The sequence below is a fragment of the Triticum urartu genome, chromosome 4A (genome assembly GCF_056163025.1).
Source record: "Triticum urartu cultivar PI428250 chromosome 4A, HENAU_Tu73, whole genome shotgun sequence".
Taxonomy (NCBI): domain Eukaryota; kingdom Viridiplantae; phylum Streptophyta; class Magnoliopsida; order Poales; family Poaceae; genus Triticum; species Triticum urartu.
In genome coordinates this window covers 62,476,934-62,491,288 of record NC_141876.1, presented here as the reverse complement: position 1 = coordinate 62,491,288, position 14,355 = coordinate 62,476,934, and the positions used below count along the sequence as shown (strand labels likewise).

Below are 14,355 nucleotides of genomic sequence, written 5' to 3'. Positions count from 1 at the left end.
CGCAACACGCTGCGCCTGGAGTACCCGGCAGCCCCCCTCCTTCTCTCGTCACCGTGGCAGCTCCTGGACGTCGCGGCGAATGGAGACGGCGACATCATCGTCGTCGGTTCCCTCTCCTCCGGATCGCTGGCGCTTCGCCCCATCAAGCCGGAGCCACAAGAGACGCCGCTCAGGCGCCGCACCCGCGGCGGCGCTCTCGTCAGCAACGAGGGCGGCCGTGGCCCCTCTCCTCCCTCTTTCCGCCTCGTCGGGCCAAAGTTCGAGCTGGGGCTTCTCCCCGTGAAGAAGGAGCACGAGGCCATGGCCGTTGACGACGAGGCCGCCCTCAAATGGGCGCGGGAGGACTACGTCCGTGAGGAGATGGCGCGCCAGTGCCGCGCCCTCGAGGAGATCGCCGCTCAACGCCACGGACGCGAGGAGGGCGGCGTCATCTCCTTGACGACAGCGACGACGAGGCGCCTGGTCCGTCTAACCCCCCACGCATTGGCGACCCTGGTTAGGGGTGCAACAGGGACGGCGGACGCAAGTAGGACGACGGCGACTACACCAAGTTCTACAGGCTGCTCAGCATGTAGAAGGCGGGCGGCGACGGCGCAGTAGTCATAGTTTTTGTTGTCGTTTTAGTTGTTTTTAAATTATGTTTTTAGTTTCTTATACAAATATCAATGAAATCACCTAGTTTGACAGAATTTGTGTTGTGTTTGCCTGATTTTCGGCCGAGTTTGGTTTTAAAAAACGGCGTGTTGGGCAACCTTGGGGGGGCGGTTGGTTTCCCATCAATTTTACCATCGGTTCGCCCCCATGTGGTGCTATTTCAAGCCCCTAGGGGGCCGAACGGCTCGAGGTGCTCGAATTATGCCGTTTCCTAGCCAAGGGTACATCCATTGGCTAATTCTGTATACATCAAGCCATGTCAACTACAGTTATGGGCCGATAAGCTTGTTCATACAATCATACTACGTATGTGCAATACAGCCATTACTATCCACACCTGCATGCTGTTTCACACTTGGCCTAGCTAGCTCGGTGTTACTCAGTAGTAGGAGTGTATATCGACATCCTCCGCTGTTCTCCTTGACGCGTACGTAGATCTTGACTTGGTTCACCAAGAATCTTTACTTGCATAGTGATCTAGCTACCTTCTCTCCGTCGGTTAGCTGGCACCGCTGTCCATTAAACAGCTTGGGATCGCACGACCTGCATCATTTGTACGGACGACAGAGATTAGCACCAACTAATTGTACGTCCTTAACACCATTGGAGCAATGCATTAGCGAGGACGTGCTGCTGTAACATGCACTAAGCGCCCCGGGGAGCCTGGAACCCATAGCTGCTTAGCTAACTGAAATATATAAGATCTAAAAACAGTGGCTCAGTGGGATAGCACCCCCCCCCCCCCCCCCCCCCGGTCGATCTGTCGGTACTGCTATGCCATATTTGGGTACCCATGTAACATCTATATATGGCAGTACGGATTCTCTTTTGCTATTTTTAACAAAATATATTCCTTTTTTTCTTTAGGGAAAATAAAATAGATTCCTTAGATTCGACATGGCACGTTGAGAGCAGCACAACACAGCTGCGAAAAGGAGCCGGCGGTCGGCAGGGTCGGGTCGTGGGAGCTACCCTTGCCGGAAATTACACTCCCGGATTACGCCTTGGCATGAGATTTTTACCCAGGGGGCGATGTGTGTGCGAGCAGGCATGCATGCAGTGCGGCCTAACGAAAAGCAGAAATTAACTAATCTTGCATTATTGCACGGCAGTTAATTTACAGCTGCCTCCCTGTACTAGATTTGAACCTTTTTATCCGGTACTTCATCCGTCCGGCAACATGCATGGGACTATGGGAGACCTCAAACAATAATGTGGCCACTAACATCTTGCTCACCAATGACAGTAGTATCTACAGTATTTTGTACTCCCTGTAATAAAGAAACAAGTGTCATGGCTTCAGTTCAAATTCGAAAACCACGATGATACTCATTTTGGATGGGACGCAAAAGTAGACTTCCTGCGATACTTTCGACCCAAAAATCTCCTCCTCGTGCCGGTGTTCACCGTATGCACGTACGTGCATTTCCATGTGTATGTATTTTGCCAGATAAAAACACATATGTATAATGGATATGGCCAGTCACATGACGTGTACGGGCATAGAATAAGCCGTGCTGAACGGAGCAAGACAGGGGGTTCAGGGTCTCAGGGCATGGCCAGCATGCTCTGCTGCTTCTAGATAATCAGTCAAGGCCACCGGCCATGCCGATGCACGCATCAGCCACCGATCACACCGTGTACTCTGATCACATGTCACTGCATGCCCGGCGTAGATGGCTCTGTTGCTACATGCAACCTGCACTGTTTGCCTACGCAGGACTCACTGTGGAATCAGCTCAGGCCCGATCAGGTGCGTGCACATGGTACCCGTGACTGTGATCGATGCATGCACGCATGGCATGGTACGAAAATGTACATCAACACCACTATGCCAGAAACACGTGGCTCTTAATTAATCAGTGGTGCGCAGCAAAATTTACGTGAAAGCGACCATGTACTCCCTCCATCCCATAATGTAAAATGTTGTTTGACACTACTCCTTCCGTTCCATAATATAAGACGTTTTTTAACAAAACATCTGAATGAAAGGTGTAGTATACTGTTCGAGCTTTAGTATGTATAGTTTTTCTTAAGTCAAATTTTGCAAACTTTAGCCAAGTTTATGGACACAATTGTTTACATCTACAATATTGGATGTATAAAATATGAAACTAAATGTTATGATGAATCTAATAATGTATGTTTGGCAATCTAGATGTAAATATTTTTCTTCACAAACTTGGTCAAAGTTTGTGTTACTTCTTTTAAGAAAAACTGATGTGCAGTACATTATGGAACATAGGGAGTAGTGCCGGGCCAGAAGATACAGGTAAGCCATTCCCTTTTTCTATTATGTTTTTTATTTGCTAATGCTTTGAAATTTTCTTGAAGATCCAAATGAGCACAAAACCTTTTGAATAATATTTAGATGTAGATAAACTACACAAAAAGTTTCAGCATTTTTGGGTTTATATTTCTATTTCTAGGAATATAATGCAAATTAAACCTTAATATAATTTAATTCCAAAGCCCCCAAACAATTCCCTTTAAAATCGCAAAAAATTACGATGAGGCCACATAGTTACATATGAGTTCATACCTAAATCTTAGGGTTTAAGAAGTCATTTTTAATTCACGTGATTTTTTAGGGTTTTGCGCTTTAATTAAAACGAGGCTTTGATTTTCCCTCAATTTTGAAGTTCAATTTAATTTAAACATGTTGACATGCTATGCTTAGCTACTCTAGTATACATTACCATTAACCAGGTTTGTGATCCCGAGATTCGGTAGTCATAGGGAAGAGTGGAGTACTCAGATCGAAGGTGATATTCTCGTTCCCAGGTTGTACCTTTTCAAAATGGTGAAATCACTGAACTTTGATGAATTTGAAACTTGATATCACCTTTTACAACCACCTAGACGGCCAGGTGGGACAGATGAAAAAGCGAGTAACTATTTATCAGCACTCAGAAGTGCATATGCTACATCATAAAACTTTAATTCTAGATATTACCATTGCATACAAAAACAAATAGGCATGCGGGCGGATGGCGTCTGCAAGTCCGTGAACGTCCGCATGACGAGAATTAAGACATAGCACGATAATTACAATAACAACAGTTTGTGCATTTTCGGCCTCATGGACTGATGTGGACGGCGCGGACGTGTCTGCTTGCATCCCTACCAAAAAGTACACACAGTGCAATGAACAATCAGAATTGGAATTTTAACTTTCCAATCGTTGTTGACAATATAATTGTGTTTATTTTGTTTATAAGTGCGCGCATTAGAATCTAGTCTCTCTGTCCCATAATATAAGAGCGCTTTTTAAACTACGGACGCAGGGAGTAAATTTTAAAAAAAATGACATAATAAATTTATCATGTGTTTGTATTTTCAAACACTATTCAGATATTTTTCACAACTTTTTAGCACCTAATTCCACCGAGGCCACATCTAAAGAAAGAGTGAGCGTATCCGGTCGTTCTATATAGCATATGTCATGACGGGTACTCGTACTGGCAATTATTAATTAAATATACACAAAATCGGTAGAAAATAATGGACGACCCAATACATACGCAAAAGCTTGTCAAGAATTTATGCCGTGATTTTTTTTCTGACAGAAAATAATACAAAGCCGAATGGGACCGCCAAGGGACGACATACCTCTCTCTCTCTCTCTCTTGGTCGTGCATGGAGGGATCAAATGAATGGATATGCTAAATATTGAACGCAGACGTCGCAATAAAGCCACATCCATCCAGGCGTCAGTTATTTCAGCATATTATATCATATATTCATAATATATAATAGGATAAGATGCTGCCGCATACTAGGAGATATGCACGAATTAATGTGGTAGTATGTATGGATGCACCGGCCTGTCAAGTCTCCATCCCCCAGGTGGGAATGGAAAGGAAAAAATGAGGCAGGGCCAATGCGGTTGGTGCTGCGCGATCGAAAGAGAGAGAGGGAGCGATGATATTATTGGCCCATTCCTTACTACTCTACTAATTGATTATCATAACGTTACGTAGGCGATTGCTTGCTTGCTTATTAGTGGTGCGTAGGCATAGCCATCAGCATGATTTGGTCCGGCCTGTTTGGTTGTTTGCACTTTGCGGTGGTGCATATTGCGGGATGTGGGTGGCTGGCCTAATTATGCTCAGCTCCATGCATGCAATCCCTAATCCTCTACGAGTAGTACGTACGTACCACCTTGTTGGTATTAAACAACGAAATAAACACCGTCCGCAGGTTCAGGGGCTGTTGTTTTCGCCCGTTAATGTGTGAGGGAGACCAAAACCTGCATGCGTATACACGGTTGTCTACTGCTCACATGCATGGTTAGCTGAGAGGGACTGTCCATCCGTCATGAGTGAAAGCGTTGGGTACGTAGCTGGAGATGGTTAGTTAACTTGCCGTCAACCATTGAGCTAGTAATGCTGATAGTTTACTGAAGGAACACTGTCCTATGCCGGGTGGTATAAAATACTATGTACAGTAGCAGCATTGTGAATGTGAACAACCGAGACGAAAGAGAAGAGTCTCCTTGTCCACTCCCACCTAACCTAATAACCCAACCCGAGTGGAGTAGTAGTAGAGTAGATCCAAGATTGCGCCCCTGCTATACGTATGACCCTACATCATCATGCGTGCGATTACCATCCACCCTCACCACCACAACCAACAACAAAAGCGACTAATTTAAACAGCAAAATAACAAAAATCAACACTTTCAGTTAACCAGGAGCAAATCGCTTGCTTACGAACGAACGAGATACTCTAGGCAAGTAGGCATTGGCATCTCCCAAGATGTCATGGACCGGTTCGTGCATGTTTCTCCCAGGAAGCGGCCGACAGCGCGCCCAGGCCGCTTCCTCCACCGTCTCTGTTGGCCAGCACGCGCACTGCACGGCATAGATAGGTACGTAGATGCCTCCAACGTCCGCACAGCTGTGGCTCACGTGTCGCGGCGAGCTCCTCCGAAACTGAAACTGACTCCACCGGCAAGCGTCCAACGCGAGCCACTCGGCCGCGACAAGCCGGCTGACATGGACGCCGTCGTCCGTCCGTCGCCACAGCGATGCAGCTCCGGACGGACTCGCGCCGCGCACGGAACGGAACGGGAGAGAGCGGCAGCAAACGAACGGAAAGTCAGAAACTGACGCCGCTTTAACTGAGCTCGACGCAGCGGCCGTCCGTCCCCGTATGGCCGTATGCATGCCCGTCCGGCCGTCGCGCCGCTAGTAAATGTGAAACCGGGCCGGAGCCGCCGGTGCCGGAGCGTCACGACTCACGACCACCGTGGCCCGGCCGGGGGGACGGACCGGTCGGTCCAGCTTGCATTCCGTCCCCTGCCAGCCGGGCCCCACCATCCCCCACCCGGGCCCACACCTCCGTATAAATTCGCAAACCACCACGCACACACCCTCGGCGGCAGCAGCAGCGGCATACCAGGGAGACCACAGCCCACGCTCACTGTCCATGGAGAGGACGCAGGGCTTCTTCGCGGCGCTGAAGCAGGAGGTGGCGCGCGGGCTGTCGCCGGCGAGGGCGCGCCGGAGGTCCGAGTCGGCCGACCTCGACGCCGCCGCGCTCCGGTTCTCCGGCTCGGGGGAGATGCTCGCGCCGCTCATGGAGGGCCCCGATCCGGAGTCCGGCGACGGCGACGGCCGCGCCGCCGGCGGCGCCAGGAGGGAGGGCTGGGGCCGCTGGGTGCGCGGCCAGCTCGCGCGCACGCCCTCCTCGGTCGCCGCCGCGGCGGCCGGCGCCGGCGCCGCCCGCAACGACCTCCGCCTCCTCCTCGGCGTCATGGGCGCGCCGCTCGCGCCCGTGCACGTCTGCGCCGCCGAGCCGCTCCCGCACCTCAGCATTAAGGACACCCCCATCGTAAGCGCTTCCTCTTCCTCTCCTTCCTCCTCATGCCGCTGTCTTGGTCTCTTTCCCTAGCTCTAGATTTGGTCGAGCCGCGTCGCGTGTTCGACGAAATGCTCCAGTCAAATCTCTTCTCAAATGTCCGTGTCTGAGCTCTCTTGATTCTTGAGTTCATGGTCCTGCATACTGTAAAAACGCAGTACTTAGTCATGCTCACCGTGCTGTAAAAAAATGCCCCTTATCTTCTTCGCTGATGTCTGCTGCATTTGTTGTCTAGTGATGCTGTTTGTTCCTTACGATAAAGATGTGCGAAATTTCGTCACCAAGCTGTTTGATTCAGGGAGCAAAATCACAAACGTCCAGTAAACATGGTTATTTACTGTCACGAGCTTTTTGCCTACACAGGAGACCTCGTCGGCGCAGTACATTCTGCAGCAGTACCTGGCGGCCTCTGGTGGGCACAGGCTCCTCGCCTCCGTGCGCAACTCCTACGCCATGGGCAAGGTGCGCATGGTGGCCACCGAGTTTGAGAACGCCGGCCGCCTGGTCAAGAACCGCAATGCGGCTCGCTGCGCCGAGCCAGGCCGCTTCGTGCTGTGGCAGATGGCTCCTGAGAAGTGGTACATCGAGCTGGCTGTCGGTGGGAGCAAGGTGCATGCCGGCTGCAATGGCAAGCTTGTGTGGCGCCATACCCCGTGGCTCGGCTCCCATGCCGCCAAAGGCCCTGTTCGCCCCCTCCGCCGTGCTCTGCAGGTATAATTGCACCGCCCAGCCCACGCCTAGCATGCCATTGCCTGTGCCCATACAGCCATGGAAACATCTTGGCACTTTTACTCAAATGTTTGGATCAATGTCTTTCTATAGGGCCTGGATCCACTCACTGCAGCGAGCATGTTTGCCGGTGCACGGTGCATTGGGGAGAGGAAGGTGAACGGGGAGGATTGCTTCATCCTGAAGCTGTGCACTGACCCAGAGACCCTCAAGGCACGGACCGAGGGCCTCGCCGAGATCATCAGGCATGTCATGTTCGGGTACTTCAGCCAGAGGACCGGCCTCCTCGTCCACATCGAGGACTCACACCTGACGCGGATTCAGTCAACAACCGGCGGGGATGCGGTCTACTGGGAGACCACCATCAACTCATTCATCGAGGACTACCGGCCGGTGGATGGCATCATGATTGCGCACTCGGGGCGCTCGGCCGTGACCCTGTTCCGCTTCGGCGAGGTGGCCATGAGCCACACCAAGACTCGGATGGAGGAGGCGTGGAGCATCGAGGAGGTTGCGTTCAATGTCCCTGGCCTGTCCATGGACTGCTTCATCCCACCCACCGACATCAAGTCTGGATCTGTTAGTGAGACCGTCGAGCTCCCTCATGGTGGTGAGAAGAGCAAGTTCGGTCCTCCCCCTGGTCACCGCGCCAAAGTTGCTGCGCTGGAGAAGACGGATGGTGGCGAGCTAGCATGGAGGGGAGCCCATACCTGAAAATCACAAATCATACTTGCTTCTTTTCATTGCAACTGACTGATGAGTAGTGTAGAGAGAAACAGGTCGACAGAGGATTTCGATTTTGGAAATTCCAAATGACCTCTGTGTACAGGAAGGAAGGAAGCAGCATGAGGCATTCACATGGTGCGAAGAATCGTTTCTAATCTCTTCAAGGGGGAGCGGCAGTAGGTAACCCTGTTTGCTATTTCAGGCTTTTTTGTCAGTATCATGTGGAAGACTTGGTGCGTTCCCCATTCCAACAACTCTACCTGAGAAAGCTCATCGTGGTGGCGCTGTTTGCTCCCCTTTAGCAAATACTAATTGGTCAGTGACACTACATCCAATTGGCTGCTCAGTTTGCTAATTGCTATGCTTGGTGATGGTTCCTAGTGAAGCTAACCATGTCAGAGAAGCGCAACCTCTTAGGTTTTCCATAGTTCTTCCTTCCTTCGCATCTCATCTCTTATTTTTCCTGAGATGAAGGTTGTTGTACTCATTGACAGAAGCTTTGCTTGTTTCCTTGTAATCCAAAACATCTAATGAGTGAGGTGTCTTGTGATGTCCCTGTTTTTGCACACCACACCACGCCCCCGGGAGGGAATGATTTCAGCTTTTTCCTGGAGATGTTTGAACGGCATCAATGTGCCTTTTTGGGCCGCTTGCATTTTACTTTGGCCTGCCAGTGTGCTGGCGGGAGTAGTGATGATTCATTTACTGCCATGATTAGCATGGCCCCCATGTGCTCCTTCCATTCCACCCCTGGCCCAGGTGCCGCTGTCAAAGCGTGTTACCCTGATGACACAGGGTGATTTTACCCCTTTTATAATCTGTACTCCTGAGCAGCACTGATGAGCTTTGTGAGCCTTTAATTTTTCTTTCGGTGTGCTCCGTCCATGAAGAGTGAAGACCGAGGCTTCACTCACCGTGCTGCTGCCACCTTTCCCTTGGCATTAATGGCATGTATTGCACTCCTTTCTTGTTGTGAGGAATGCTGATTAGATTAATTCTTGGGGCTGTGTGTTCTTCCTGGGAAGAAGGGACCAATGTCTGATGAGGTGAAGAGATAGTAAATATTCTCAAGTCCACTGTCTTTAGCAGCGTCTCACCTATTGGGAACTTGCAGCTCACACGCCGATCCTCCAAGGTCAAATTCTTGTCTTGAGTAATATTCTCAAGTCCACTTGAGGAGGAGTATAGTATGGTTTGTAGTTTCAGACTTGTTTATATTCCTTGTTTATTTATTGTCCGTTCCGTAGACGCTCTTCTGCTGCCTACGGTGGGTGTCTGTGCGGCCTCCCGTGCACAAGTTTTGAGCCCTGGCATTCCGGAGATATGCTCGTTCTTCAGTTCCAATGGAGAAGCTACAAATGAGACCTCAAATCGACAGGTAGAAGTCGCCCGTACTCCTCCCGAGTGTGGAATGAAACGGAGCAAAGCCAGTTAGAGATGCCATTACCATGTGTAGCAGCGCAGCCACAGCCTCATGACAGCCGCAAGCTAGGCTAGCAGCTTTGACAATGGCGCCTAGCCAGCCATCGTGTTCATACACGCACAAAAGGCTACAAAAAGATTGCTATGCTAGGGTTAATCAAGCAAGCAGGAGCGGCCTACTGCCACTCACTGTCCATGCTATGCTACCATGAGCAGCAGCGAGGAGAGCAGGCCAAATGATTGATGTTCCTTGTGCATCGCCTCCTCCTCCTCTCCACACACACACACACACGGTAGCACATCACCCGCTCGTCTCAGCTGGACCTACGTTACCAAAAACGGAGGGGGGAAATAATATATTGTACTATCGATCAATCGCAGGCGGTGCTGATAACCTATATGATAATATCGATCTACCGTTTTTGCAGCTTTATGGACCATTTGCTATGTTCTTAAGGACCACACGGATATTATCATGCACGCAGGAGACTACAGGAGTACGATCGCATTATTATTATTATTTCTAACAATCCTTTCCTAACAGACAAGTTGGAACAGTAACAAAGCAATCATTGTTTGCGTGCCTGCGTCGCGTGCTGCTAATCTTGCAAGCCAGGCCAGTAAATAGGAGTAGAGTGGTGCATTTTCCATGGGTTATTACTAATTTGTTAGCTTCTGAAACCCTGTTCATATACACCAGCGCAGACCGGACAAATGGAGATTATTACTCGAAAAAAGATGGAGATTTGCTTTCTTCATCTGAAAATTCACTGGTCGGAGACGGGTGAGAAACCTGATCCTTTTTTTTATGTTGGTAGTTGCTCTACCAAATTCATTCATCAGAAGGACATGGAACCTGAACTTGCTGGCGCCTGAAAATTGGAGCTGAAGCGAAAGCTCAACCGTAGAGCAGGAACACCCACTGCTACTGCTCCTGGGGTCTGGGCTGAGGCTGAGCGGAGCAGAGTCTTTGTCTGCGAAGTACACGGGCGGCAACTAGAGTAGCTAGCAGGCAGACGCAGGTCAGGTGTCGCTGAAAAGCTGCTGTTTTTGTTAAGCGTTAACAGGGGGTCACTGAGGGTGATTGATTGGTTCAGAGGTGCGTGTTTAGCATGATGGGAGACGTGCAGATGTGAGGCATGAGCATGATGATGGACGCGCTCGCTGCCGGCGTGCTGCGTGCTGCTTAACCAAGCGACGAGAGAGATCGGCGGCTGACATGCGCCGAGAGAATGATTAGCAGAGGAGAGGAGGCGAGGGGACGGGTCGACAGCGGAGCAGCTTCGGAACAGAACCGGCCGACGGGGAGAAAGAAAGAGACCACCGGTTCCCGTCGCCGCTTTACGAAATGGACGGTGGCTGCGCGTGGCATGCGTTAGACGCCTGCCATGCCAGCATCCAATGCTGATGGCAGCAGGCACAGGCACCACTGCTGCTCTTCGCCTCTTCGCTTCTTGTCTGTGTCAACTCCCTTGTGTAGCAGGCTGCCCTGCAAGGCTGCAAAATCTGGTGGTGATGCTCATTCCTCAGACATCCAGCAGTTTCAGTTTTTTTTACTGAAAATACACCGGACAGGGATGATATAGTTTGTGTGGTTCGAGCACCTCGGTTTTTACATTTTATAGGAAACGGATGCCTGCTGTGCATCAGAAGCTCGAGTTGTTGCAAAGCTAGGTTCAACTTTCTTTTATCGGATCAACAGCTGCCAGATGAAGCACATACATAGCCAACGACGTTCGTTCGCTATCTCCGCAAGAAAAAGGAACGCTCGTTCCCCAAAGAAAGAATTCCTTATTTAACACTATCTTAAATTTCGTTTCCTTATTCAACACTGAAAACTTTTTCTTCCCTATCTAACAACGAGTCTAAATTTTATGCCTTTTATGACACTTTCATCTATTTTAAGCCTAAATGACACCTGAAAAGACCTTCTTACCCCTCATCTAGTATGTGTGTGTGCGGGCAGTGCGGGGCAGTAGCACATAGATAAATAGTGGCAGTAGCACACACGCAGCAGCTCGTACACATGCAACAACACACACGCATGCACTGTTGTAAATTCGCCACATGATCGATCACATCAATTCGGACGACACGTGCGCACGAGAAACTAATAGCCAAGGGCCATTATCGTGAACTCTTTTCTCACTATTATCTTGTTTTCTCCATGTTACAAATTTGACCGTATGGACCATGCACAAAAACCGTCTGAAAGTAAACCTAGATCTAGACGGACACGCACACACCCAAAGCTAACTAAGCTAGTACGGCTAGCCTAATACTAAATCGAATAGGACTCCGTAGTACTACCACGTATACATCCCAGCCGGATTACTAGTGATTTTCAAATCTAATTAACCGGCATCGCTGATCACTCTTTACTAATACTTGGATTATTCTTATCACGCGCGCACACGCAGCGGCACACAGAACAACACATATGCACACAGCAGCACACACGAACACAGAGTAGCACACGCAGTCACACACATGCACGCAATACACACGCTTGCACACACAGCAGCATGTACACGCACAAACATACTACATGAAGGGTAAATAGGTCTTTTCATATGTCACTGAGGTTTAAAATGAACATAAGTGTCATAAAAGGCATAAAATTTAGACTTGTCGGTAGATAGGGAAGAAATAATTTACCGATGTCAAATAGGGCATACAATTTAAATACAATGTTAAATGAGGAATTCTCTCTTCCCCAAATGTAGAAGCACAACGGTATACTTTGTGAATAATTTCGGAGGCCCCAATATTAACATGTATACTTACTTCAGTAAAAGAACGCTTGTTCCCAGATATGGAAGCACAGTGAAATAGTCTATAAATAATTTCACTGGTGTCTATATTGATTTCTTTTTGACTCACTCGCAAAAAAAAAGATTTCTTTTTGACTGGCTGGTGTCTATATTGATGATAGGTACTGAAGGCTAATGTACGCTTTGCCTTACCTCGCTCACCAAGGCCAACTTCATTGCGCGGCCCTATTCTATCCGCCTCCATCCGTTTGGGGTAAAAGGGACAACGAGACGGCCCAGCACGCGGGCGAAAACGGACTTTTTGTCCGTTTTGTGTCCGCTTTCGACCCATCCTCGGCCCAAGTTTGCGCCGGTTTTGGGGTGAAACGGACAGCGTGAGGACGGGCGGGACGCGCGCGCTTGTCCTCCCCTGGCCCGCTTGTCGGTGGGAGAAACCAACCCCCCCCCTCACGCCCATTTGGCGCCATTTTCCCCAAACCCTCCCACATCCCTCCCACCGCCCCCTCTCTCCTCCGTCCATGGCCGACGCCCCGCCGAGTTCCGGCGGCCTGGCCGTCGACCCGCCCGCAAAGGTGAAGAAGAAGGCGCCAAGGAAGCCGCGGTCGGAGTGCACGCCGGAGGAGATCGCCAAGTTGGACGCGGAATCGGCGAAGAGGAGGGAACGGAGAGCGGTCGTCGAGGTCAATGCCGCCGCGGCCAAGTTCCCGCCCAGCGCGATGAGCTGGAGGCAGCGCGGCGCAAAGCCGCGGCCGACGAGAAGGAGGACCTCGTCAACAAAGCGCACGCCATCCTCATGCTTAGCATGGGCCGTCCGGCCGGGTTCCCTGCAGCGGCCGTCGGCCCGGCGAGCACAGACTCGTCGATCGCCCGGCCTACGCACTGCCAGTCGCCGACGTCGCGCACCGCGCCCATGTCGCCCGGCTTTCCTCCGCCAAGGCACGACGGCCAGACCCGTTTCTCGGGGTCGCCCGGACATGGGCTTGTTCGCGCCGTCGACACCGCGCCCCGCGGTCGTCATCGACCTCAACGTCACGCCTGGGTCCAGCAGTGGCGGCCGGCCAGCTGTCGAGATGCAAAGAAAGCAGGCACGGGCACCGTTCACGGGCACCATGTCGGCCCCCCCACGTCTTGTTTGACGGAATGCCAACCCCAACGCCAACGGTCGACGACCCCTTCTGCAACCAGTACATGAAGGACGTGATCTTCGAGGGTGGGCATTCCCGTGCTTACGACCCCGAGGAGACCCAAAGTCAGGATGGCCGTGCCCAGTACGTGCCCGATGAAGAGGCCGACGGCCGTGCTGACTACGACCATGGTGACTCGTGGCATGAAGACGATGACATCTATGTCGAAGGTGATGGCGATGAAGAAGAAGGCAATGACGTTGATATCAGTGGCGAGCCATTGTTCATCGACTAGCTCACCTAAAGAGCGGAAACACAAAAGAAGAGGAAGAGCATTCACACGGGTTCATACACACAAGATGAGGACAAGTTGATTTGCCAAGCTTGGATGGAGATTAGCCAAGATCCGAGGACGGGCGCGCAACAAAAGGGCATTGTTTTTTGGACGAGAGTCCACAAAACATTCCATGAAAGGAAGATGTTTGAGCCCTACCAAATTACAAGCAACCGTGGCATCGGCTCGATTCAAAAGAGATGGTTGTTCATCCAACAAGAGTGCAACAAGTATTGCGCCGCATTTGAGAGCGTTGAAGCACGGCCCGTGAATGGTCTCGACGTTGGGGACATGGTATGCTCTCCTCTTCCTAGTCCTTTCCTTGCTACGGTCATGAGACTTCGGCCGTGTATATGTTTACATGTTCACTTGTTATTGATCATGTGGTGTAGGCATTTCAATCCTTGGAGGCATTCAAGGCCCGGCACAACGACAAGTCATTCACTCTAACGCATTGTTGGACGATCATCAACAATTGCCCTAAGTTCAAGGACCAATACCGTGAACTACAAAGGAAGAGAGGACTGAAGACGGCCAAGTTCGCCGGAGGTGAAGATGGCGAGGCGTTGAAGAGGCCGAGGGGCAAGACCAACTCCAAGGTTGATGACATACGTGATGCCTCATTCATGACATTGCATGACACTTTGCATGGCATGATGTCCCAAAAGGATATGAGGGACGAGAAGAAGCGGCAAAGTAAGGAGGAGCAAATGAAGCAATACCAAGA

General features: G+C 50.5%; 1 protein-coding gene across 1 annotated transcript; it reads left to right on the top strand.

The window, feature by feature from the left end:
- The first annotated feature begins 6,010 nt into the window (after positions 1 to 6,010).
- On the top strand, positions 6,011 to 8,528 carry LOC125550643 (uncharacterized). Its single transcript, XM_048713682.2, has 3 exons — positions 6,011 to 6,492; positions 6,883 to 7,230; positions 7,342 to 8,528. Exons 1-3 carry the CDS (start codon positions 6,088 to 6,090, stop codon positions 7,960 to 7,962), a joined length of 1,374 nt encoding a protein of 457 aa, XP_048569639.1. The 5' UTR covers positions 6,011 to 6,087; the 3' UTR covers positions 7,963 to 8,528.
- The last annotated feature ends 5,827 nt before the right edge of the window (positions 8,529 to 14,355 follow it).

Excerpts from the sequence above, each read along its gene's own strand:
- LOC125550643 (XM_048713682.2), top strand. The coding sequence starts at position 6,088 with ATGGAGAGGACGCAGGGCTTCTTCGCGGCGCTGAAGCAGGAGGTGGCG. Across the intron at positions 6,493-6,882 it reads GCATTAAGGACACCCCCATC|GAGACCTCGTCGGCGCAGTA; the intron begins GTAAGCGCTTCC and ends TTGCCTACACAG. Across the intron at positions 7,231-7,341 it reads CCCTCCGCCGTGCTCTGCAG|GGCCTGGATCCACTCACTGC; the intron begins GTATAATTGCAC and ends GTCTTTCTATAG.